General features: G+C 36.2%; 5 protein-coding genes across 9 annotated transcripts; 3 read left to right on the forward strand and 2 right to left on the reverse strand.

Annotated features, from left to right (window-relative positions):
• The first annotated feature begins 434 nt into the window (after window positions 1–434).
• LOC141840591 (GDP-fucose transporter 1-like) lies at window positions 435–2068 on the forward strand. Its single transcript, XM_074728632.1, has 3 exons — window positions 435–459; window positions 611–665; window positions 886–2068. Exon 3 carries the CDS (start codon window positions 900–902, stop codon window positions 1941–1943), a length of 1044 nt encoding a protein of 347 aa, XP_074584733.1. The 5' UTR covers window positions 435–459; window positions 611–665; window positions 886–899; the 3' UTR covers window positions 1944–2068.
• A 1622-nt stretch (window positions 2069–3690) lies between these two features.
• On the reverse strand, window positions 3691–8387 carry LOC141841252 (aromatic aminotransferase ISS1-like). The gene is made up of 9 exons (XM_074729401.1): window positions 7875–8387; window positions 7582–7629; window positions 6990–7118; window positions 6267–6326; window positions 5534–5690; window positions 5276–5379; window positions 5131–5189; window positions 4457–4565; window positions 3691–4375 (listed from the first exon to the last, which is right to left on the reverse strand). The coding sequence occupies exons 1-9, from the start codon at window positions 7935–7937 to the stop codon at window positions 3923–3925; spliced, it is 1182 nt and encodes a 393-aa protein (XP_074585502.1). The 5' UTR covers window positions 7938–8387; the 3' UTR covers window positions 3691–3922.
• An 841-nt stretch (window positions 8388–9228) lies between these two features.
• On the forward strand, window positions 9229–12765 carry LOC141840914 (uncharacterized). Its single transcript, XM_074729016.1, has 3 exons — window positions 9229–9917; window positions 11814–12072; window positions 12198–12765. Exons 1-3 carry the CDS (start codon window positions 9603–9605, stop codon window positions 12575–12577), a joined length of 954 nt encoding a protein of 317 aa, XP_074585117.1. The 5' UTR covers window positions 9229–9602; the 3' UTR covers window positions 12578–12765.
• A 1642-nt stretch (window positions 12766–14407) lies between these two features.
• On the reverse strand, window positions 14408–18548 carry LOC141839837 (uncharacterized). 5 transcript variants are annotated; one of them, XR_012602717.1, is made up of 14 exons: window positions 18372–18548; window positions 16745–17019; window positions 16599–16672; window positions 16307–16466; window positions 16198–16222; window positions 16013–16102; window positions 15768–15939; window positions 15576–15649; window positions 15415–15484; window positions 15221–15310; window positions 15090–15133; window positions 15000–15013; window positions 14794–14867; window positions 14595–14664 (listed from the first exon to the last, which is right to left on the reverse strand). XR_012602717.1 is itself a non-coding variant. In XM_074727676.1 (13 exons), the coding sequence occupies exons 2-13, from the start codon at window positions 16965–16967 to the stop codon at window positions 14606–14608; spliced, it is 1155 nt and encodes a 384-aa protein (XP_074583777.1). In that variant the 5' UTR covers window positions 16968–17019; window positions 18372–18548; the 3' UTR covers window positions 14408–14605. The 5 variants fall into 5 exon arrangements, 3 of the variants coding, with proteins under 3 accessions (XP_074583777.1, XP_074583775.1, XP_074583778.1); XM_074727676.1 differs by lacking the exon at window positions 15000–15013 and having other exon boundaries at window positions 14408–14664; XM_074727674.1 differs by having other exon boundaries at window positions 14408–14664; window positions 15000–15133.
• A 1313-nt stretch (window positions 18549–19861) lies between these two features.
• LOC141841440 (group 2 truncated hemoglobin 3-2-like) lies at window positions 19862–22551 on the forward strand. The gene is made up of 4 exons (XM_074729616.1): window positions 19862–20045; window positions 20142–20272; window positions 22013–22157; window positions 22236–22551. Exons 1-4 carry the CDS (start codon window positions 19906–19908, stop codon window positions 22333–22335), a joined length of 516 nt encoding a protein of 171 aa, XP_074585717.1. The 5' UTR covers window positions 19862–19905; the 3' UTR covers window positions 22336–22551.
• Window positions 22552–25015: the final 2464 nt, after the last annotated feature.

A 25015-nucleotide genomic window follows, 5' to 3' on the forward strand; every position in this document is an offset into this window, starting at 1 on the left:
TTCTATTAACTCATTTTATTTTTTTTCTTTGTAAGTAACTAAAACTATTAACAAGTTTCTTTTTGTCCATTCAAACTAATTGTAAATAATAATATTTTTTAGTTATTTTTTGGGCCTTTCTTATTTTCCTTTGTACTACATAAATTTTACCCTTACTTGAAAGAATAAAAAAGAAATAAAAATAGATAGGTTATATGGAAGGAAGGGCAAGGAAGAAATAATTTAATTTTTTCCCCAATATTTTTATATTAGAAATTATAAATTGAAAAAAAAAGTATATGGAGTGTAATTTAAAATTTATTAATTAAAATATGTTTTAAACTACTTTCTATTATTCCCGATGTACACCGCATTAGGGAAACATTGTCTCGGTAAAGGATTAAAATGCCTAAATTTCTAAAACAATTGTTCCTATAACTTCTTCTGTTCCTGCAGATCGTTTGAGACTTCGAGTTGCAGGTTTGGAAATCATTTACTGATGCGTCTGTGATTCCGCGTTACCAAATCAAATCACTTTCCTCTCAGGCATGATCTTTCATCGTGTCTTTCTGATCTGCTTTTTTTCTTGCTGACCAACATTTGCCCCCCAAATTTCGTTGCCGGCACGAAGACTCAGATATCCAAACGCCCCGGAGTCGTCGATTTCTTCTTCTTCCGAAAGGGAGGTACGAAAAATGTGCTCTGCAGATTTCTTCTCTACATCGAACGAAGTCTAAGATGCTAAAACCCTTTTTTTTACTATTTCTGATCTTTTATTTGGATCTAACTTGCGCCTAAAATGAAATAGATTCCTTCTTTTTGTTTTCTTATTATGCTGGATTGTTGAGGTGGCTCGATTAGGTTGAACAGTTGAAATTGAAACAAGATTGTTTCTGGATCTTACAGCAGCGGACACAGACATGGACCTAATCAAACTTGACTCTTCGAAACAAACTTACGCGACGAGTAGCCTGGTCGTAGGCTATGCCCTCTGTTCTAGTTTGCTCGCCGTCATCAATAAGTTTGCCATTACAATGTTCAACTATCCTGGCCTGTTGACGGCATTGCAGTATTTGACCTCGGCTCTTGGTGTTTGGGTTCTGGGAAAGCTTGGTTTTCTTTACCATGATTCTTTTAACTTCGTGACAGCCAAGAAATTTTTGCCTGCAGCAACTGTCTTCTACCTTGCCATTTTCACCAATACTAATCTCCTAAGGCATGCGAACGTCGATACTTTCATCGTGTTCCGGTCCCTGACTCCATTTCTTGTTGCCGTTGCTGATACCATCTTCAGAAAGCAGCCGTGCCCTTCCAAGTTCACATTCTTCTCTCTTGTAGTTATTCTTGGGGGTGCAGTTGGCTACGTCGTGACTGATTCAGCATTCACTCTCACTGCATACTCTTGGGCCGTTGCTTATTTGATAACTATCACGACTGAGATGGTTTACATCAAGCACATGGTCACATACCTAGGACTGAATACTTGGGGTTTTGTCTTCTACAACAATCTTCTGTCCTTGATGATGGCACCTGTCTTTTGGATTGTTACTGGAGAATACGCAGATGTTATCACCACTTATGGATCACGCTCAGAGAATTGGTTTGATTTTGTTGCTTTCTTTGCAGTTGCTTTGTCTTGTGTTTTTGGATTGTTGATCAGTTTCTTCGGGTTTGCCGCAAGGAAAGCAGTATCTGCCACTGCATTTACAGTTACGGGTGTTGTCAATAAGTTTCTTACTGTTGCAATCAACGTATTGATATGGGATAAGCATGCAAGCCCACTCGGTTTAGTTGGCTTGCTTTTAACACTTGTTGGGGGAGTTCTTTATCAGCAATCAGTTACTGGTAAAGGACCAAATCAACATGGATCTACAATTTCGAAGCAGGCAAGTGTGGTAGGTAAGGTTGACTCTGAAGATGAAAGTGAAAGGTCAGGTCTCTCCAGCAAGGATTCAGCTGTATGATCTCTTTGTATTAGATTGCTCTTCTCATTCAGTAGGCAAACTTGTGCTATAGTGCTTAATTTTCCTAAACGGTATTTGTTCATCGAGTTTTTTCCTGTCTAGTGTTTATGCTAATTTTTTGTTCACCTATAACTTCATCCTTAATTATTGGAACAACTTTTTTGAACTTTCAGTCTTCGGAAGCTACCATTAAGTGCTGAACATCTATCGGTTGGATTCTTGAATACCCAACAAGAGTCGTCAACGATAGCAAAATTAGGATCAACACCATACATTTGCTTGTACATATCTGATAAACATTAAACTTTTTATGCAGAAGCCAACCAGGTGGTGGACAACTTAGGAGATAAACTGGTTCATTAGCCACAGAATGGTTATTGTTTAGCTGACTTCCTACTTAGACTTGGATAAGAGTCAAATGATTGGTATAGTAGACTTGAATTTTGTTGTACCTTAAAAGCTTAGTATTTAATGAGGTCTAATACAAAAAAATTGATACTAGTTGACACTGTAAACTAAGATGCAAGGATTCTGTGAATTGCATCTTAAGGCTTGAGGGAAGTAAGATTATACAAGATGATCACTGTTGTCTAAATTAGCAATAGGTAGATGGCCTATGTTTAGGAAACAAAACTTAGTTTGGTTCATTTTGATCTTCTCGTAGCCTATTGGTTACCAGAGTTAAGTCATGAAATTGCACTGAATTCACGAGTTCATAACTTTCAAACATGTGGCTATGTGAACTAGAGCCTATTCCAAGTTCACGATATATTGTTTTAACTAACTCATTATTCTAACGATGCCAAGTTGTAAAATTAAACAAACATTCAGCTCGATTAGTGTTTTTGTTTTTGGTGGAAGAGATCTTGGTCTGCAGTGGTTGACAAGGATGTCCAAAAATCATAAATTTAAACAGCAAAAGGTATGGAATCTTTCTTTAGAAATTTTGCCACATTTCTGCCAGAAAGAAAAGGTAACGAAACTGAATTTGTGAATCCATGTCCAAATTCTTTTAACACACTTTCTGAATTTGTTGCTCTTATTTGGCACCAAACATATGTTTAGCCAAACTTTTTTTCACTTAAACATCTCGAATACTTTTTGCTTGATCTTGTTCTTGTCATGCCGCAGCAGTTGCAACTCCCAAAAGGAAAAAAAAAAGTTATTATATTCATCACTGTGCGGGCTGTTATGGAAAATGATATATATATCATACTAAGTTATTATATTCATGACTGTGCGTGCTGTTATGGAAAATGATATATATAACAGACAAATCTACTTTAGACTCTATGTTATACATATGTGCCTCGATTTGTTGGCCTCCTCGATCTGCTGTCGCTTGCACCACCACTCGTTACCGTCGGCAGACATACGTTGCGCATCCAATGTCGCAACGAAGACAGTGAGCACCGTTGCAAGGCCTTGTCATCCACCCAGCGATGAGGGCATCATCGAGATGAGAAGAAGGCAGAAGGAGGGAGTTGAATTGTTGGCGAGGGTGTGGGCGGAGTACCGCATGGCCGATCGATCGCCCTTGAGTGTGGTGATGATGCGGGGATCGGAGAAGACAAAACCTAGGCTGATATCATAGTGCAGAGTGGCCTTGTCGGTGGAGATGATGTCGATGTCTTTTTGGTTGCGGCGTTGGAGGACATGGGGAGGAAAGCTAGGCGGCGTTCGAGGAGCCGATGATGCCCACGACGTTGCACTCGTCGCGAGGCGAAGGAATTTATACAGATGCTCATCAATTGAATGGTTACGTTTCTTCTGTTTCAGCAAAAGTACATCGACCAAGTCCACTAAAGTTCCAGTGCCTTTCGTAATGGAAAACCAAAAAGAAACTATGGATGCAACAAGCATTTGCATCTGACTCGATCGGTGTTATTTGCGTTCGTCAGTCAAGAAGGCAAATGAAATATGATCACTCGCACTTTGAAGCCCCACGAGTGCATTTGAGGCAGCCGAGTCGATCACAGTTACTCAACCATGCCATCCTTCATCAGCTCTTCTAAACCTTTTTTCAGCCGGTAGGCAGCAACCTCACAGTCAGCCTCCTTCAAGCCACCGAATGAAACTCGTAGATAGCCCGGACCACCACTGGCGCTACCAGGAATGACGACCACATGGTGCTTCTTCACCAGCCATCTGACAACCTCGTAGTCGTCGGGGAATTTCTCGGGAAGCTTTGCCCAGAGATAGATGGCACCCTCGCCACCCTTGACATTTTCTTCCCCGAGTGGAGCCAAAGCCTGCACCAGCATCTCTCTGTTCTTTACGAGCTTCTGCACCCTTTCTCGGACCCATTCTGGTCCAACTTCCAGGGAGTGGAGGGCCAAACGCTGGCTTATGATGCAGGCACAGATGGGTATGTTGTCTTGGATTTTGAGCAGTTGAGCCGCAAAACCATCATCGGCTTCCGGATAGGCAATCTATATATGAGATAGTAGTATTCGAGATCAAAATATATACAACTTTGTGAACACTATGGAGAACACAATCTGTTCACTTACATATCCGACGCGCCATCCCATCATTCCGTACGCTTTAGAAAACGAAAAGATATTGACTATGTGGTTATCTTCAATGCAAGAATGCTTCGACCCATCATACATGAAATATCTGCACCGCGTTATATTTGAGAACAAACAAAGTCAGCAGATGAATGTTAAGTGAGGAATGAATGCAGATGGAACCAAATAAGCAGAAGAATGTTGCAGAATCACGGTCCCTCCTTATGATTGTTAAATATCTCTAAAGCTAAAATAGTAAAACCTAAATTCCTTGTGTAGAGGTGTGTTACATAGACTAAAAAAAAATGTCAGTTGTAAACAGTGTATATCCTTCATGAGATGAAATTACTGTAAAGTCTTGTACAACAAATCCTAGTCAGTTCAATTAAAAGCTTTCTTACTCCAACACAAGTAAACTGTTGTAACAGATCGACATCAATATCATCTATGTCATACGAGCATAAAGCAATCATCATTAATCAAAAGTTGCTTCTTATGTCAATCTTTTATTGATTGTTCATGTTTTGCTGGTATATGCTGCTATGGATCTGTATAAAGATATACCAAAATGAGTTGAATCCTTCAAAACATGTAGAATTCATTAGTAAAAATAACTGTATGTATTGCATCAGAATGAAATTATGCGTGTGAAGTGACAAAACAATATTACTTACTCATATGTATTATCTACGACAAACCATGCACCAGCTCTTTTACAAAGATCTGACATTTTCTGGAAAAGAAAAACAAATTCAACAGGTCAAAGAAATGGCAGCACACTTCGAGAAACAAAATTATATCAATATGTAAGTCATTTACCAGGAGAAGAGGTTCTGGGATGTAGGCCCCTGAAGGGTTTCCTGGATTTACAACAGTAACTAGTTTTGGGACGGGATTTTGTAACAGAGTCCTCTCTAACCATTCTGCACCAATTAAGGGGGAAAATAATATCATTTGACAGGTCAACAGATGATTTTTGATCTTGGATATGGTTAACCCCAGAATATAAAATAAGTGATTCAGCAAAAGTTAGCGTCAGTGATTTAACTCAACCAAACTAGGCAACAAGAGACTTGCCTATATCTGGTTGAAGTGTTTTAGAGTCAGTAGGCCCAACCAATATGTCTGTAATGCCAGTCATCTGGAATGACATGTAAGCATTGAAGTAATATGGTGCGAACATGACAACTGAATCCCCTGGATCGCACAGGGTAAGTACCACGTTTACAAAGGCCTGTAAAGCATATACAACAATCGAAGCAAACTCTAAGATAGTTGATTAAACAACAAAGTCACAAAGCCCTAGCATAAACTACATAAAGTGGCTCAAAGAATTAAGCCTAATTAGTCATTATCAGAGTACATTTAGTTGTCATACAAATTTATCAACTTCGTTTAGAGTTTTTGAGGATGAGAATTAGTTTAAAAAGCAAGAATACCTCCTCAACAAAAGATTTCTCATATCTATCATTTTATTAGGATATGAATAAATTTAGCCGGTTTCAACAAGCATGTGTGAACTGGTAACATTACTGTCTTAATAAGTAAACGAATAGACTTAATGTGAAGTCTAGTAGAACACCTATTCCTCCAGAGTCCAGTTGGCATGAAATACTCTTTGAACATGAATTTAAATGAAGAAATTTGGATGAAGATCATACAGAAGATCCAATTGTAGATGACTAGATGGAAATAGTTCCTTGGTATAAAAAAGACGGCATTGAATTGATTGACAACTTCACTTTGGGTATTTTCTCAAAAGATACGAGAAAACTTGGAAGATGAATATTTATGATGGAAAGTTGATCACCTGATTTGCACCAGCTGTGATCATAACTGCAGCCTTATTCAGATTATTCTCCCTTTGTAACTGCAGCCAAGGCATAATATTAGCTGAATGAATTTATATAGCAGATACAAAATGCAGAAGTGAATTTTCTTTTTAATTTTGATGAAGGTAGAAAGTTGTTAATGGAAACAAGTAAATTGACTGGAAATGATAAAAATTCCTTAAATATTCTGATAACGCTAGTATCAAAACTGAATTTATATAAGAAATAGAAGAAAAATAATCATAGCAATGATCATGCCCAAATAACCTTCCAGCGACCAACATCATCAATGGCTTTAAAATTAGAATGGGCACAAGAAAATTGGCATGCTGCAAGCTTAGAAATGATCATTCAAGAATACTAATCCATATTTTCTGTTGGAAAGATGCATCTTTTGAAAGATACATTCTCGGTGAAGCACAAATGTTTTTATATTCTATACAATTACCAATTACTGCACTTTAAAGTAATAACTAGTACCAATAGTCACAGCCATTAACTACTTCAACCATCAACAGCTATTTAGAGCTTCTGTCATGACTATTAAGATATGTTTAGGAGAAAAACTTAACAATTCCAGTAGAATAAAAAATTTAGAAAGGCAAATTCCACTACAAATGCTACAACATGAGCTTAATTAGATGAACAATTTCAAGCTGTCACGAATGCAAAACCTGATATTTTAGTTGATTAGGAAATACCTTCTCAATCAAAGCCTTCCTTAGTTCTGGAAGACCTTCATCAGCACCATATTTACTAATTGAAGGTTCCCAAACAAGTTCTTTGACTTTTTCTAAAGCCTGTTCAGGTGGTTGCCAATAGACTACACCCTACATGGAGATGATTGATGAGTATAAATAATTAATATGACAAATATTAGGGAAAATGTTTATTACATCAAAAGTCTCACATCCGAATCAAGACTTCATTGATTCACACAATAAGTCTAAAACTAACATTTTAGAAGAAATACTTGAGGGCATATGATAGGCAAAAGGAAAGTTAATAGCATTTAACATAGTTTGCTAAGTGAAAGAAATACTTGTTTAACAAGATGTTTGAGATCATAAACATGAGTTTTAGAAGATACTGGATCACGAGCATCAAACCCAGAAAGTAATTGTTGCAATTCAATTCTCATTTATCAAAATCAATTACAGAAACTAAATTAATTTATACAATTTGAAGAAACAAAGTGTCCTAAATTGGCATACATACAAAAGAATGCATCAGGGAAATCAAATAACCAATCAGCAGCACAATGATTAATGATGGGGATTCAAGGGGTCAAACCTGAGCTAGTGAGATCGCATCCTTAGCACTCCGCATCAATTTCTGAATCTGACAGGGCAAAGGTTCCAATTAAGCAACTCAAAATTCTCACCATAAGAACCATAATACCGGAGCACGTAGCCAACATATACAAATATCAAAATAAAAAAACATAGATCACTTTTCCCAACTGAAAAGAAAAAGTTTCTTGTCGCAGCAACCTCGCGAAGAATAGGATAGGGATCTAAATTATATTCAGTATTTTACGCTGTTACACGAAACCCATGTAAAAACCAAAAGCAGAGCGAAACTACCTGAACCATGACAGGCGTATCCGTCTCGAGAGCTCTCTTCGAAAGCTTGGCCTTAGACCCCATTCGCCTTCTATCCTCCAACAGTAACTCCTACCACACCTAGGAGAGTACAACACGAGAGGGATCAGAGAGAAAGAAAGCCCTAATTCTTAGGAATGACCACAGCCACCGAACTCCTCCTCGCTAATGGACTCACATAGCAGACGTATATATCAACAACAACCAACCTCATGATATCATCCCTCTCCCCTTGCACATATTTAAAAAACAAAAAACATTTTTTTATTGGTTTACTATGCGACGACAAATTAAACACGCTCCGTAGACAAAAAGGCGGGGCCGTGGAATCTTGACTCGCTTCCTCCTTTCCTTCACACGCCCACAACCAATTAAACCAAACCTAAAACCAAAGAAGAAGAAGAAAGATCGAGTTTGATGAAAATCAGCAATTGCTCGGGGGGAAGGATCTGTGTGTTGAGAGGATCGAGCAGTGACGAATCGGGGGCTTTCTCAATTTGATGGAGAAACAAGAAGGTGAGAAATTGACGGAGGGTAGTGAAACGGGAATCATGTTCGAATGGATCAGAAAGGTATGCGAGTGACCGAGCAGCCGTGGCCGAAGCAGACAAGGAACTTCGTCGTCGTTATCGCTCATGTTTTTTTTGCCTTTCAGTTTTTTTATTATATATTATATCTAATTATGTTAATATATATGTGGCTTTAAAAGATAGGAAGGAAGTGACATTAATTATTATAGTTAATTATGTTAAATATATATTTATTAATTATTGAATTGACTATTTGTAAATGGGAAAATACTAGAATTCTTTTCTGTGGATGAAAAAACAATAAAGATATTTAGACAGTATAAAAGTTTTTATAATGTAATCGACAAATTAGTTTTTTTAAAAAACCGTATGAATATATAGTATTTAGATTTTTTATATTTTAAAGTCATATTGAATTAAAAACTTCTAAAATTTTACAGCATCTTTTCTTTTAAAAAAAAATCATGTCAAGCCTCGAATGAAATGCAATTTTGCAATATAAGTTCGGTCCCATTAAACGCACAAGGAAACCGAAGTTTACAGTCTCACGGAACATTTTAATAAACGTACTCCCAGGCATGGCGTCTACCATCTCCTTACATTTCTCGCCACTCACCATGGAGGAACCGGTTAATCGTATTTGTACCTCGAAGACAGGATTAGACAACAACATCCTCCTTCCGTGAATACTTACCCTACAACAAACCCGTATTTTTACGCAACTAAATTATGGGTCCCATTTGACACCTCCCGTGAATCCGTGAAGCGTTACAGGCGGGTGCGCGTTAGTTTACTATAAGCGAAAATGTCGACGCGATCGTGTCATCGAAGGCACGAAGACGTTATCGGCTTACCCTAATCGCTTTCTCTTCTCCACCGTGTTGCGTCCAGCTCCTCCAAACCCTATAATTCGATCCTGGCAACCTTCCTCCTTGCAATCCTTCCATCGATTTACAAGTTTTTGATATATTTTCAGAGAATCATCTCCCTGGATTCCAAATTTTGTTTGGAGGCCTTGTAAAAATATCATTTTTATTGTCCCTAGCAAGCTGCAGCAGTTCGCGCATTTGTTTTGTGCAGCAATTCGTGTGTTTTGGTTCATCTCCGGACGGTTGGATTTGATTTGAGGTAGATATCAAGAGTGAAGACTGGATCTGTCTCGGCTCGGCGATAAGAAGAGATGGTCGGAGGCGGAAGCAGGAGGGACGATGGGCAGTTGAAGATCAATAGCACCAATGTTTTCGCGGCGCTCGAGACTCTCAAGAAGAAGAAGAAGTCGGACAAGGAGTTGAAGGGCAAGGGAGCGTCCAAGAGCCAAGCGAAGGAACAGGAGAAGCAAGTGTTTTGGGCGCCGGCGCCTCTTACGTCCAAGTCCTGGGCTGATGTTGGCGATGATGACGATGATGATTACTATGCGACGACGGCTCCGCCGCAAGCTGTATGGGGTGTGTCGGAGCAGCAGCACAAAAAGGAGGTTGAAGCCACCATAGAGGAGGTATATGAACGCATTGCAATCGACCGTGCTAGTTAGTTGTTATCAATGAAACCAAGCGTATTTTTTAAAAATGCTTTTTGTTCGATTTCATTTCTTCAGGTTGTTTTTGCACTTGGATGTTTTTTCCGCTCATTTAATTTTTTTGCTTAATCCATTGATGTTAGATCAGGTTGCTTTTTTGATGTATGAGAAGAATCGTTTAGCTCGATCATAAGTCAGTTATGCACGTTTCATTATTTATATAGGAAAAAAGAGACTAATTGGTGTATCAGTATATTGGATTGATCAGGCAAAAGACTGGCGGTTGAATAATTTTTTATGTTCTCAAATGTTTGCTCAGACGAGGCATACATGCAAATCCACTTTACCTTATGCGGCCATTTTTACAATGATTTCATGATAAATATTACTTATATGCAATATCAGAGAAACTTGAATTTGTCATATGCAGCTTAGAGAAAATGCTTTGAATATTGGTTTCCATGTGTTGAAAAATTCAATCTAAATTCTTATTCCTATCTTTCTTCCTTTGGATCCTGTAGATGTATGAATATGTTTTCTTTTATCCAGCAAAGTCTTATCAGTTCACTTCTTTCAATCTCTTGTCTATTCTTTGATTCTTTCTTATTATCTCATTTTCTGAGAAGACAGTAGCAGTTTCTTATTTCTAGAAGATTAGAATTCAGTACTAATGGAAAGTTCTTATGCTAGTTACAACACTAATGTACTTGTTGGTTGGTCTAAAAAGGTCTTAAACATGTCTTGTTTTTTGAACCTTTTGATAACAGGAAATTATTAAAGAATCGTTGCAATTTTTGAACAGATCGTTGAGAGAATGTAAAATACTATATTACTCTGCATGAATCTCAGATGCATTGTCCCTATACTTTGTCCATTCTATTTCAGTATTCCTGATGTAATTCAGCCTATATTTATTTGTGCTTTGCTATCCATATCTGGTGATTAACTATTGTACTATTTCAGAAAATGAAATAATGAAGCTTCTTGACTCTGATTGTGTAATATCATGCATAACCTTGGATCCTGGTGGAAAAGTAACTCAATTGAATGGTTAATAATAGTTGTGTAAATTGTCATATAAAGGGTTCTACTTAGGTGAGAAATCGGTAAGGGTTATCTGTATGAACTGCGATTTTTTTAACATATGCAATTTTTTATTTGCATATCTCTTATGGAATTTGTTTCCATTAGCAATGTATCTTAGTATTTATGCTTTAACTATTTGAAGATCAAATAATGTTTGTTACTTTTTCTGTGGGTATTCCAGAAATTTCCTTCTACCGCTTTGATGCCATGGGGGTTGGTAAAATATTCCTCCTATTGTTTTGATTTTGTTTACTTTTTACCGAAGATTGTAGTTGCCTAGAGAGGTCCAGTATGGATGTGAAGAATTGAGGTGCTAATCTAGTCTGCCTTGCACCTTCTCTGAGCTGAAGCATTTTTTTCAGAAGTAATGATTTTCTTTTTCAAAATCCTCGTGTTTAAATAACCTTCCTTTCAGAAAGTTGTTGTTTCTAGATGAGGATCATAGAATACGAATCCACACCTGTTGAATATGTAATGGGACTTGAAGTTGAATCATAATTATGCCTCCTTCATGTGACCAAGATGTTGGAGGTCAAGCATGAAGGAATCTTGAATTTTACTATTTTGATGACTTTATTGTATTATCATAGGTAGAATCTTTTAAAAAATCTGAGGTTTTCTGTTTTGGGAATTTCCTATTAGCAAACACATTGTTGCTTTCTAAATATAATGCTTGTCTACTTTTTGCAGTTATTGCACACAGGAGAGACACATCTTTGCTTCGTATTTGTATCTCAGATGTTTAAGTTTCTGCTTTATAACCAGTACTTTCTATTTTCCTCTGTCTAGGAAAGTGAAAGTGAGGATGATGGTCTTGATATTGGTGATGATGACGATGTTGAGGAAGCTGAAAATGAACCTGAGGAGGCCGTTGCTAAAGAACCAACCATTGAGAAAGTTGCTTCTGTTCCAGTACCACCCAAAGATGCTGAAAGGCAACTGTCAAAGAAAGAACTTAAGAAAAAGGAAATGGCAGAGCTGGATGCACTTCTACATGAGCTTGGCATTGCGAATAAAGATAGTACTACTGCACAAGACGAGACGACTGGTAATGCCATCTTTCATAAAATTAGTTCATTTTTTGTATATACTAAACTTCAATTCACACGACATGCATATGCATATGAAGCTATAAAGTGAGTATAACTGACTTGGTTCCATCTATGTGCACAGACAAGAAGCAACCGGAGCAAAATAGTGAGGGGGAGAGGAAGGAAACTGTGGGCGTTCCTTCAGAAACCAAAAACTTGAAGAAAAAGAAATCCAAGAAAGAAAAACCATCCAAAGACAGCAAGGAACAGGAGGAGCAAGATCAGAATGGCAACAAGAACCCAGATAAAGGAGATGGCGAGGTTGAAGAGGCGGCGGATGCATCTGCAGTTGACGTAAAGGAAAGGATAAAGAAGGCGGCCTCCATGAGGAAGAAGAAATCGAGCAAAGAGATGGATACCACCGCAAGAGCTGCAGCCTTAGAGGCTGCTGCGCGAAGTGCTAAACTTGCTGCTGCTAAAAAGAAGGAGAAGAACCACTACAATCAACAGCCAGTGCGGTAATTGTTTTGTTGTTCTCAACTGCTTCATGTGCTGGTAAACTCCAAAAATAAAACATTGCTATGTTTCTCAGATGACCCGGACTTGATCCTGATGTATTCGACCTCATATGTACTTCAACATTCTCTTCTCTTTTCGGTTGTCATGCCACAATTTATTTTACCGCTATGATAATGAGAAATTGATGGACATGTGCTCTAATTATCTCCATTTGGATATTTTATAACAATTTACTAATATTTTTGTTCTTGTGTCGTCCTTTTCCTTGGTCAAAGAAAATAATCTTCACTTTCAAAATAATGAAATAAGACCGACCAATGGTGGCAGTGTATCACTTTTCCAAACAATGAAATAAGATAACTAAATGTGCATGAATGAAATTTAATTAATTAAATTATATAATTAAATGAATTGAACGTTGGAATTAATATAATTAATTTGAAAAAGAAAAGATTTTGTGATCGCCCTTCTAAATAAACTTCAATATAAATATATAACAAAATTGAAATCAATTAATACAAATAAATTGAATCGTAATGATAAAAAAATTAATGAAGATTCATTACAATTAATTATTTTATTAATTAGATAGGTTATTCTCTTAATTTGTATTTCAAAAATTAATTTGAATATTATATACTTAATTGGCATGATGAAAATTTGATGATTAAGAAAAATTAATTTACTCATAAGTTAGATGTTAACAGAGATTATAAAATTATTTTCACATAGTTTATTTTTTATTTTATTAGTTGTAATCGTTTTTACATTTAAATTTAATTTTATAATATTTTTGTACAATATTAAATATTATATAAATCTAAATAAAAATTATATCTTTGGATATGATCATTTTTATTTTATAAAATTAAGATTTTTTAATATTTTATGAATAAGACGGGCATCTCCTTGCCGGTGTCATCTGCCTCATCCGCTCGCTGGCGTGGCTTGCCAACGTAGCGCGCGACCACGGGATTCCCTCCGTGCTCTGCTGAAACCAGTCCGCCACCTCTGTCATCTGGAGAGAAGTCTTCGAGTTGCTCGGTCGACGGAGATCTGAGAACAAGCCCAACGTTTCGATCACCGCGACGAGTAATTACTGGAAGTAGATGTGCTGGCCGCCATTGATAGAGTTGCAACTGGTACCGATCGGGCTGATCTTCGCCTCTAATCTGATGAAGCCATTAATGGAGGTGACCTGTTCAGGTTAGAGGAGGAAGAGCCGTACATGGAATGGCTGGATTTGAAGCCGGTGAAGTCGGTCGCGTACGTTCAGGAGCATAGTAGTGCATGCAGGAGAGTTTGAGGATGGATGAGCTCCGGAGGTAACTTGGGGTGAGTTGGCGGCCGTACTTATGGGTGGTGCGGAAGACAATTGCGACGCCGAACACAGAGAACCAGCGGCTGCGGAGATGCAGAGGATGGTGGTGGGATGGTGGGCGCAGGCGAGTGTGCTGTCGCACCCGGCCGGCGGTCGGGTGCTTCGCGACGCACTACAGGTGGAAGTCAACGACGGAGACGGTGGTGGGCGTGCCGTAGTCGATGGAGCAGAGTACGAACGCGTGGTTGATGGAGATATGAGGGACGGGAGTGAAGGCGGAGGTGGAAAAGGGGGATTGGGGTGGAGGAGGCTGAGCTACGCGCGGCGAAGGTGGATCACCGCATAGTAATTTAATTTGAAGGCATACCTTGAGGAGATTGCAGGCCGTCGCTGACAGTTAGTTTTTCTGTTCTTTTATCTGTTTAATTAATTCCTTTCAGTATAAGTATAATTGTTTCAGATAAAATCCGCATTTTGTTGTCAATTGAGTAATTAAGCAATACACTTGTGCACAGACAAAGAATGAAAACTATAACAAAGTTTTGAAATTTACAAGGCAGCTAAAGATCATACATTAATTAAGCATGCTAAATGTAAGAAATTTGGAAGTGTATCTCATGCTTTGACAGCATCTCATCTCATCTCTGGGGATGCAGGATCCTGTGCTCCATGAAATCTTGTGTAAGAAATCGAGAAATTGCCCTCTTCTACTACACTGGATCTGCCTGTCTTTTGCTCTTCCAAAAAAGGGGTGCAATTAGCATCCATACTGTCATCACAAGAAAAACATCCAAATAGGGAGGGAGGTTCTGTATGTGTGTTTTTTTTTAATAATAATAATAATAATAATAAATTTTAAAAAAATTTATAAGAAAGGATGATATTGAAAAGGCTTAACTGTACACAAGAGTAGCTACCCATGCATTCACAATTCTAACCCATGTGCTGGCCCATCCAACGTCTATTGTCCACCTGCAAGGTACAAAGAAGGGTCAGCATTACACGACGTACTGTTAAAGTCTCTGACTCAATTCCAATTTTTTTTTTTACAGGAAAACATAATAACTATGTGAATGTGTGGAAGTGATAGCGGTGATAACTTACTTTGGCATAGTGTTCTGTGAATTCCAGCTAACAAATAGCATAGCAAAGTACATAGCTCCCATGGCAAAAACAAAATGAAAGAAGCCATACCCATAGGGAACCTCATCCTCAGACTCTACTTCAGTTTTCTTGAACTGCATTTGTCCAAACAAGAGTAACGACCAATCAAACAAAGAAGTAGTAGCATAATTGTTCCAAAAAGTACTAATTATAACGGATACCATGTAAGTGAGCTGCTCCTTCAAGCGCTTGGAATCTATGCCTGTTGAAAATGTTGCGATGACTATGGCAAGGACAGCAATAACAAAGCTCCGTAGCATACAAAAGAATATACTATTTTGTGAATCACATAAATGAAATATTAAATATTAGTGAGGAATACTAAAGCAAATGAAGTTTTAGGCAATTTAATTACCACGATAGTAAGCCAGTCTGCACTAGTTGCAGCTTCTACTTTCTTATTGCAAATCTCTGTTTGTGGCTCACTGAATTGTTAAGGATCACACGATCTCGATTATAAATCCAAGAAATAAAATAAGGAAAATAGAAACAAAACCAGATGAAGTAATTAATTACCTCCTAATTGCGCTCCAACAAAGATACACAATGTACATTCCCATTAGTCCAGGTGCCAGGAATCCTCCTCTGACCTATTAGGACATTGCAGAATACTTCTGGTCACAAACTTCTAATAACTGGAACTCACAACTTGCTTTTGTTTTGGTATATTTAGATATAGTAAATGTTTGAAGAATCTCAATGGTCTACCTTCGGATGGACCGACGTGAGTGTCATGAGTTGCAGAAGCACAAGAGTCAAGGTGATGAAGAGAAGGTTAAGCTTGCAAGATACGTTGGGCACATACCATATGTACATCATGGTAATTGCAACTATAGATGCCAGAAATGTCATCATTGAGAATGCCATTACATGGTATTGACTGCAAAAGGTTCAAATCATGAAGTTTGAGAGTAAATAACAAATAAATTAATGAGCCTAACAATTAGATTTACCATTGTTCATAATACTTCTCTGATTGGCAGCATTCATTCAGCCAAGTTATGAAGCTGATGACACAGATGAGCTGAATCAAGAGGAAGGCACTGGAATGACAAAAGGAATATCCATTAGCAATCTAAACAAAAAATGAAGGAAAATCAAACTCAAGAAACAAAAAAGATAAATATAAGTCCATTACCCAGCTCCAAAGTGTGCAATCTTCCCTGAGAAAAATATAGTGTTAGTTAGAATTACAGCAATTAAAATGAAGAAAAAAAATCAAAGAAATTAATGATAAGTAATCTGACCGTAGAGTTGGACAAAAGCCGATGGGATGAAGAAGGGTATCACCATGAAGCCAATCCAAAGGATGATCTTGGCAGGCCACCATTCTGAGTGCCAATTGTTTCTAGTGTCCTCCAATTTCTTCGTTCCCACAGTTGATAGAAACATCAAAAAGAAGAACAACTGGAGCAAAGTTAAAGAATTTCACACAATTTTTCTCGTAAAAAGATACTTTTACTCAACATGGATTAATCATTATAAAAATAACAAGTATTTGTTAGTATTGTTGACATAGTTGTGATTAACAAAGGATACAAAACATCCAAAGCTTATGCGGAGCACACCTTCTGCTCCTAAGCAGTCATGGGCACCATGGCAACCTTTCAGCCCTATATGTCACAAGAATAATTATAATTGCCATATTTCTAAAAATTTGACAAACAAGTGAAGCAAGGACTCACTCTCAAGCTCAGAGAGAGCATTGTGACCGTAGTCTCTAATGCTCCAAGCGAGGAGACAGGTGACCAGGAAGATGAGGGCGTAGATGAAGCGAGCCAAGGAAGGATTTGGGCCAAGGCAATAGCGACCACAAGTGTTTTCAATGAGCTCAACAAATCTCTCCTTGCTGCTATGGTTAAAATTTCCATTGCTTTGAGTGTAGTCCTCCATTACCATATTTGTCATTACATTGATGTATCTGTTTGTTCTTCTACATCACTTTTATATCATGGAGTCCCTATATGCATGAAATATATGGATAATCATGAGATAGTGAGGAAAAGATAATGTCTAACAAAAGATAGAAATTTACTACACAATGCATCAATTTCCATTATGTAATGTATAGTTATGGGAATAAGAAAATGTCAACTATTCTGTAACCAACATCACTGTTTAATTTTGGTATTGGCAATCCACAACATGAACACCTCTGTTTCAGTATTAATTGTTTCTGCCTTAAGTCAGAAAAAAAAAACCAATATGCAGGTGGCCTTCACATAGAACTCGCAAGGCCATCTATACAGTAGTCCGATTTAACTGATTTAAATATTTGCATGTGAATGGCTGAGATTAAATTATAGCATGAATGCATGATCCGATTGCTGTAAGGGGGGCATTTACGTGATTAGGCATGAAAACCTCCACATGAGTTGTCATTTACATCACATTATATTTTCCTCTTCCTATAGCCTAGATAATTAACACTATGATGAATTTCTCAAAAACCAAATGTTAGCACCCCCCATGTGATTTAGCCCTTCCAGAATGTGTGGGGTCACCCTGGAGGGATCGCTCAGGTGACGGCTTCACCTTTGCCACAATTGTATTACATGTTTACTTGAAATTGGTTATACATTGATCTGTGTTATGTAATATAATTGAATGTTATTACACTCAGATTCTATGATTTAGACTTCGATATTGGTTTCTAAGTTGTAATTTCGCACATGTTTTTTTTCAAGAGTTATCAACTTGTACTAGGTTACTAGAAGTTCCCATCTTGCGTGCTTTTGTAAATAGATAATTGTTTTTACTTAAAATTGTGCTTAATTAGACATGAAAGAGATTCAATATGGAGTTTTAAGAAAATTAAACTAGATAGGAAATAGCGTCATTACCTTTAAAAGTAAAGGTTAAGAATCCAACTAAGGTGCTCTTTAATTTTTGGTACCGATAAGCATATACAAGTTGGAAAAGAGTAAAGCAAAAATTCAGAGAGCAAATTACAGATAGATAATTAAACATGAAAAGAATTGCATGGAACCAGTAATTTTTTTTTTCCTTTTTCTTTTTATTCTGAGGAGAAAAACTGCCGCCCAATTAATCTACAGGATTAATGATTTTCGAAATAGAGCATTTTTTTTCTATTTTCATAAACATCTTTCTTAATAAAGGTTTTTGGATATGTATGGATTCTAATGAACTGTGCTTACAATTTCTTCATTATCTCACCAAATGCCTGCTCTTTTGAATGAGCAATTAATCTAGCAATCATGAAAGCTCCGAGAAACAAAAGAATACAAATTAAAGAGAGAAGAACGACCACGAAATTGGAGAAAATAACGGGAATCAAGGACAATAACTGACCTCATTAGGGAAGAAGACGCTGTGTTGGATCATCTTCTTGGCTAAGGGAGGAAGAGATGGAGATCGAGATGCCTTGCCGCCCCCATTAGTATCGAATCGGGAGAACTGAGAAGCCAGATGCTGAAGCTTTTTTTCAAAAATAATAATAATGAAATTATTATTATTGTTTGGTGTAGTCTGATTTATTCCTTGCAGGTCCTCTGCTAAGTCCTCACCGCTTCCTATTTATAGACGCAGGTGTCGTGATCTGACGCGTCCATCTGGGAGAAGCTAACTGAAATAATCCTGGCCGTCGGACCGAATGATCGTGTGGGGACCGAGAGATGCTTCAGGGGATCCTGCGTGATCTCAGCCGTTGCTTGCAAGGCACAGCTTAACCAAAGGTAGGTAGTGGGTGTCGCGTGCACTGAGACGTCTACCATGTCGCACGCATAAAAAATTATTTTTTCTTTTTTCTTTTTATGAAAAGAATGGGGCGATAATTAAAATAAAAATAAAAATAATCCACTTTATTCTCAAATAATCAAAAGTTGTCTTTATTTAGATAATTATCAAAGGCACTGTCCACTCCCTTAACCCTTTACCTTTAGTATATTATTCTAATTATTATTTTTAAGTAGTTTTTATTAGAATTGTTTTTAAAAGTGATGGCTCCTTCTTTTGATGTAACTTTAAAATGCAATTGTGAGACATAGTTTGTTAGATAAAATTAGATTAACGGATATAATTTATTTTTATTATTATTACTACTATTATTATTATTGTAGTTGCTTGAGTGAGGAGATTCCATATTAAAGGGAAAATGATGTTGCTAAGCAAAGGGAATGATAATAATTGATCCAAAGCAAACTAAAGGAGCCAATCAAAGATTTGAGGTGCTCAAATTGAATTAGGTTACGAAAAAAGAAGTCCAAGTGATGTGACGAGACTCTTTCCTAAAAGCATTAATTTGATTAAGAAAAATGAAAAGAGTCTATTAGTGTTGCAATATTAATATTATTGATGAGATTGGATCATAAACGACATAGAATGTCTTGAATACCCTATTATTATTTATTAAATTTTTTTTTCAAATTATATATTATAAATCTTATTTGGAGGCTCACGTAGTGAAATCTAAATTTAATAAAAGAAAATTTTTAAAGTGCTACAGAAGGCCATGAAAATTACCGGGCTATTGGAGTGGTCTGACGGCTAGCCCATTACCAGCCCCAATAAATAGCTGGTGACGACGATATGGCGACATTAAAAGGCGGAGAACGTATTCGCATTCAATTCGACGCACACACTACCCTACCCCAATCAAATACGTTATATACGGGCCCTACTTGGCAAAGTGTCATGGTTAGTCCAGTAGCGAGGTGGGTTCGTCAACATGGGTCGTGCCACAATTATCATGGTTGTAGATAATACGCTACCTTCGTCGTCAAGCGTTCGATGAACGTGCCTGCCACAAGAAGCACGAACCGTATAAATTTCTCCCTCCTCCTAATTCGTCAAAAGAAAAAAGAAAAAGGGGAAATATTTAAAGAAAATGCAGTCTTTGCAGCAGAAAGCGTCGGAGTGGAGCGGGGTGGCAGCGAGCGACGCCTTCGCCATCGACGAGACCAACCTCTTCAAAACCCTAGGCGGAATCCAGCCCTTCATCGATCTCTCATCCAATTTCTACAACAGGTGAGCCGATCTAGGTACCTCTTCCTCCGCGTCCCTCTCCGTTTTAGCTGCTCGATTATGACCATCTTTGATTTTGTTAACGCCGTTCGTTGGTAGGGTTTACGATGATGACGAGGAGTGGTTCCGATCTATCTTTTCGAATTCCAGGAAGGAGGATGCGATCCGGAACCAGTACGAGTTCTTCGTTCAGAGGATGGGAGGCCCTAATCTGTATTCCCAGAGGAAAGGTGAAGGGAACTTGTTCTTATGATGTCTGATAGCTACTTTCTGACACTTGCATTATTTTTTTCGCTTTTAAAGCAGCAAAATCGTCTGTCATCTGCCAAATTTGTCATTTTGTATTTGTTTTATATCACAAGAGGGAGACCAAAATCTTACACAAATTGATTAGAGTGATGATACGAACTCTTAAAGATTCTATTCTCTTTTATAATCACCTTGTGTTCAGGATTAGGTTCTTTGTGCCTTTAGGAGAATCGTGGTTAGGTAGGTAGTCCAGGAATGGTTGGTGTTCTACTCCAATGGTGAGATATGTGATAATTAATCGATCATATCTCAGGTGTTTCGGTTATGTGATTATATTAAGAGCACTGCTTTTCCCACCCCCAACAGCGCACGCCCCCCTCCCACTTCCTCTCTCTCCTCTTCTAATGACAGTTTTATCCTTTTCTTTGTATTTATTTATTTATTTTTTTAAAATTTTTATTTAGTTTTATTTTTAATTAATTTTATTTAAAAATAACTCTCATATATTTTTATTTTTATTTATTTTTATTTTTTAATTAATTTAATTTATTATTATTTTCATCAATATGATATTTTTTTAATTTTATTTAGTTTTATTTTTAATCAATTTTGTTTATTATTTTTTATCAATACTTTATTTTTAGAATTTTATATAAATTTTATTTAGTTTTATTTTTAATCAATTTTGTTTATTATATTTTTTTGATTTTATATAAATTTTATTTTTTAATTAATTTTATTTATTATTTTTTTCATAATACTTGTATTTTTTTCAATGTATTATTTTTTAAATTTTGTTTTTTTATTGATTTTATTTTTTTGTTAATCAGTTTTTTTTCAATTTTTTTTATCAGTTTTATTTTTTTGAATAAATTTTTTATATGTTTATAATCTTTTATTTATTTTTAGTTATAAAGTTTAGGAGTTATTATTTATAAAATTATATAATGTTAAAAATTATATAAAATAAAAAATAAAAAAATTTGATAAAAAAATAATAAACAAAATTGCTTAAAGAAATAAAATAAATAAAATTTAAAAAATAATAAACAAAATTAATTTAAAAATAAAACTAAATAAAAATTAAATAAAATTAAATATATATATATAAGTATTAATGAAAAAATAATAAACAGTTTTAATTTAAAAAATTAAACTAAATAAAAATTAATTAAAATTAAATATATATATATATATATATAAGTAAAATAAAATAAAAAATAAAGAAAAAATGGTATAAAAGTCATTTGAATAGGAGAGAGAGATATAAGTAAAATAAAATAAAAAATAAAAAAAAAAGGTATAAAAGTCATTTGAATAGGAGAGAGAGAGAGGAGGGGAGGGGGGGTGCGGTATAAGGGGGTGGGAAAAGCAATTTGCTTATATTAAAAATAGTCACATAACTGAAACACCTGAGTTCGTGCATTTGAATTTATTATGAAAATTTTTAGTTTGTGGATATGCCATATTTAAACCAGTATTATGGAATTTGATGCAAGAAAAGGCATGTTTTATTCATTTGACGTGTCCATGTGTATGTGGCAAGGAATTCCTAAGAAACTTTTAGTCTCTGAACTCATCTGATACAGAAAAAATCTGAATAATATACAAGAAATTGAATACACCCCTCTATAGATTCCAGTTCTAGGTTTGCTTCTATGATGAAAGGAAACCTTTCGCTGAATTGTTGCAACATGGTTTCATTTGAATCATTATTGCAGGTCATCCAGCTCTGATCGGACGTCATGCGCCATTCCCTGTTACTCACCAAGCTGCTGAGAGGTGGTTGCACCACATGCAACAAGCACTCAATATCACCACGAGCATCGATCCTGATTCAAAAGTCAAAATGATGAATTTTTTCAGGCACATATCAACACTCACTGTGTCTTCCTTTGTCGATGATATGAACACTATTATTATTATTATTATTTGGGCTTTCAGGCACACGGCTTACTTTCTTGTGGGTGGGAATGAGATGACAAGGGAAAGGCAACAAGTTCAATGTAAGCATGCGGCAAATGGACCATCAACATCTATATGAGATTCAACTTGCTCGTCAATCGACACAGGTACTTGACATCATATATAAATAAATTTGACAAAATCACACAACTGTATACAGCATTGTCATAATAGTCATTTTGCTCGTTGATCAATCGGGAGAACTGTGATGAATCTCATGAATGCGCTCTGCGATTGTTTATGATCACTTCACACCCATGAAATGATATGTAATGTCTGCACTGGATTACCACTATTTTCTGCTGTCTTGATGATTCCTAGTCATGTTTTCATTATTTAATAACCCTTCAGTTATTCAGATTGGTCGAACTCTGTTTTATGGAAATGGAATTGCGATCCTTTTACCTCATATAATGTTCTGATATTAAAAAAAAAGCATTTGAACGAAAAACCACCACACAAAGTATAGTGAGTAATTAAACAATGGTCCCTTATTTCATCCTTTGTTCACAAATATATAATGGACAAAATAATACTAGAGAGAAATACACTGAGACAAACTGTTTCCATTGTGTAGCTGTCAATCGTCTATCAATTAAATTGAGGCATGCATGTCAGACTAGATACATATATCAGTGGATAAGATATGTAATAAGAAGCGCGGTGATCATGAGCACGTACGCTATTCCTTGATCAATCATTTTACCTGAAAAGAGATGATTAATCACTTTACGAAAATTAACTGAAAGACACGATGATATATATATATAGTACTGTGAAAATGAATTCAATTACTTACCATCACTAGTTGCAGCTCCTCCTAAACTGCTCGTCATCATCTTTGCTGCCGTCGTCGTTGCTTGACCCATCAAAGGATGAAGAAGCACCGTGATCAACGCGTAGGTTAGCAAGAGAGCTGAAACCGTAGTGGAGGCCATATGTGATAAAGAATTAATGATTGCTGAGCAAATGAGTTGATGCCTTATTAAGTCTGTCTTCTGACTGCATCAACGTGACCCATCATATATATATATATAGTAGTATGCATTGGGAATTTAGATGGTCAATTATAAGATGGCCTCAATTAATTATTAATTATATGACGTAAACTGGGCGCTTGATGTCTATGTGGAAGTATTATATATATATTGAAGTCAGAAAGTGACCTCAATTAATAGATTCATTATACATGAAAATAAATGTATAGCCGGACATGGTTTACTAATTCAGTATCTGGTCTTGTTCGACAATATTATATCTATAGGGATGGTAGACCGGTAGTGATTGGAATCACGGACATCAATCATAGTAATTAAGGTACAATGGCCACATAAGTTATCATAATTTTACAAGTTACTGTGAAAGAAGTACCTTTGATTATTTTTTTTTAAATGTCCTTTAATTTCGAGACTTTAAAAGTAGAAGGATGTTTATCAAGAGCTCCTTAGTGATCTAACAATCGAGGCTTATCAATTGTCAATTCATCATCTTTGATCTTATGACTAAATGATACAAGAAAGATCTGAAAATTTTTATTATTATTTTTTATAATATTTATTTTAAATTAATTTTTATATTTTTTATATTTAGAATATTTTTGATAATTTTTATCTTTTTATATTTATTTTATTTTTATTTTCATTTTGAATCAGTTTATAAATTTTAAAATTTGAAGTCCGTTAAAAAAATTTTTCCTTCTGTTAGAATTTATCTTTTCTTTGCGTGTTGAATCTATTTAAACAATTATCTATTTGATGTTAAGAGAAGTTTTTAGTTTAATAATATTTTTTGATATTGTCATTTATTTCTCTATTCCCTAATATTATTCCGAATCAACAGATTTTAAAAAATTATTTTTGACGTTCGCAATCGAATTAACAGAATCAGTACAACTCGCAATATAATTGTTATCCCGTTCGACGTCAATTGGTATCAGAGTTCTTAGTTCTCATGGATGGTCATCGTGATCTTGATTGTGATTGACAAGTTTCGACTGAGGAAGCTTCACACTGTGATCATATCACCCAAAATGAGATACTTGAAGATCTACAAAGACAAGTTATAAAGTTATCCCAACATCTAGTGATACAAGATTATAAAGGTCGTAAGTTCCTTTATTCCCCTTTTGAAAAATCATTAATTTCCAATCGATGAGAGATATTGAAGCGCAAGTTTAGTTTTGAGTAATTCGAGATCAACCACTCCGCCACATACAACTTCAAGAGGATGTCAGCTCCGCAGCACCTCTACACTCCTTTCCTCTCACGGCGATGGAGACAACCACGAGGATGCGGACCTCGACAATATTGAGTACGACGAGTCCTGCTCTCGCGATCATTAGGTCACAGGAGGCGACAGAGACAACAATAAAATTAGAATATTTGGTAATCTAATATATAATAATGATGAAGCAATTAATATATGTAGATTCAGAGAAGGGTTATGCCTGGGCCGCTAAGGTGGCAGATTTCATCTTTTGCAGAACAGAATGATTATGCCCGACACCTCGAGCAGCAACAGGTTTCTTAAATCCGTTACCAAGTCGGCGACATCAATGTCATCCTAGAGAAAGCCACAAAGCCCGATCACATATACTCCTTTAATAACCATTTTGCTAATGTCCTAATCATTATAGACTCTAGCATGAACATGCATGGATAAAATGATGGAAAAGAAGCAATAAAATATCAATCGGGTATTATGGTGGAGGATTTAAAGTTAAAAGGATATGTTGAAAGCACGACGGCAAAAAATCTTGG

The sequence above is a fragment of the Curcuma longa genome, chromosome 11, assembly GCF_044706935.1.
Source record: "Curcuma longa cultivar G26 ecotype Majalengka, Jawa Barat chromosome 11, ITB_CL_G26_1.1, whole genome shotgun sequence".
Taxonomy (NCBI): Eukaryota; Viridiplantae; Streptophyta; class Magnoliopsida; order Zingiberales; family Zingiberaceae; genus Curcuma; species Curcuma longa.

Excerpts from the sequence above, each read along its gene's own strand:
- LOC141839837 (XM_074727674.1), bottom strand. The coding sequence starts at position 16,967 with ATGACAAATATGGTAATGGAGGACTACACTCAAAGCAATGGAAATTTT. Across the intron at positions 15,940-16,012 it reads GAGAAGTATTATGAACAATG|TCAATACCATGTAATGGCAT; the intron begins GTAAATCTAATT and ends AACCTTTTGCAG. Across the intron at positions 15,311-15,414 it reads CAGACTGGCTTACTATCGTG|AGCTTTGTTATTGCTGTCCT; the intron begins GTAATTAAATTG and ends TGTATGCTACGG.
- LOC141840591 (XM_074728632.1), top strand. The coding sequence starts at position 900 with ATGGACCTAATCAAACTTGACTCTTCGAAACAAACTTACGCGACGAGT.
- LOC141841440 (XM_074729616.1), top strand. The coding sequence starts at position 19,906 with ATGCAGTCTTTGCAGCAGAAAGCGTCGGAGTGGAGCGGGGTGGCAGCG. Across the intron at positions 20,046-20,141 it reads TCATCCAATTTCTACAACAG|GGTTTACGATGATGACGAGG; the intron begins GTGAGCCGATCT and ends GTTCGTTGGTAG. Across the intron at positions 20,273-22,012 it reads TCTGTATTCCCAGAGGAAAG|GTCATCCAGCTCTGATCGGA; the intron begins GTGAAGGGAACT and ends TCATTATTGCAG.
- LOC141841252 (XM_074729401.1), bottom strand. The coding sequence starts at position 7,937 with ATGGGGTCTAAGGCCAAGCTTTCGAAGAGAGCTCTCGAGACGGATACG. Across the intron at positions 4,566-5,130 it reads GTCGTAGATAATACATATGA|ATATTTCATGTATGATGGGT; the intron begins GTAAGTAATATT and ends AACGCGGTGCAG. Across the intron at positions 4,376-4,456 it reads TGGGATGGCGCGTCGGATAT|ATTGCCTATCCGGAAGCCGA; the intron begins GTAAGTGAACAG and ends TCTCATATATAG.
- LOC141840914 (XM_074729016.1), top strand. The coding sequence starts at position 9,603 with ATGGTCGGAGGCGGAAGCAGGAGGGACGATGGGCAGTTGAAGATCAAT. Across the intron at positions 9,918-11,813 it reads TTGAAGCCACCATAGAGGAG|GAAAGTGAAAGTGAGGATGA; the intron begins GTATATGAACGC and ends TCCTCTGTCTAG. Across the intron at positions 12,073-12,197 it reads TGCACAAGACGAGACGACTG|ACAAGAAGCAACCGGAGCAA; the intron begins GTAATGCCATCT and ends CTATGTGCACAG.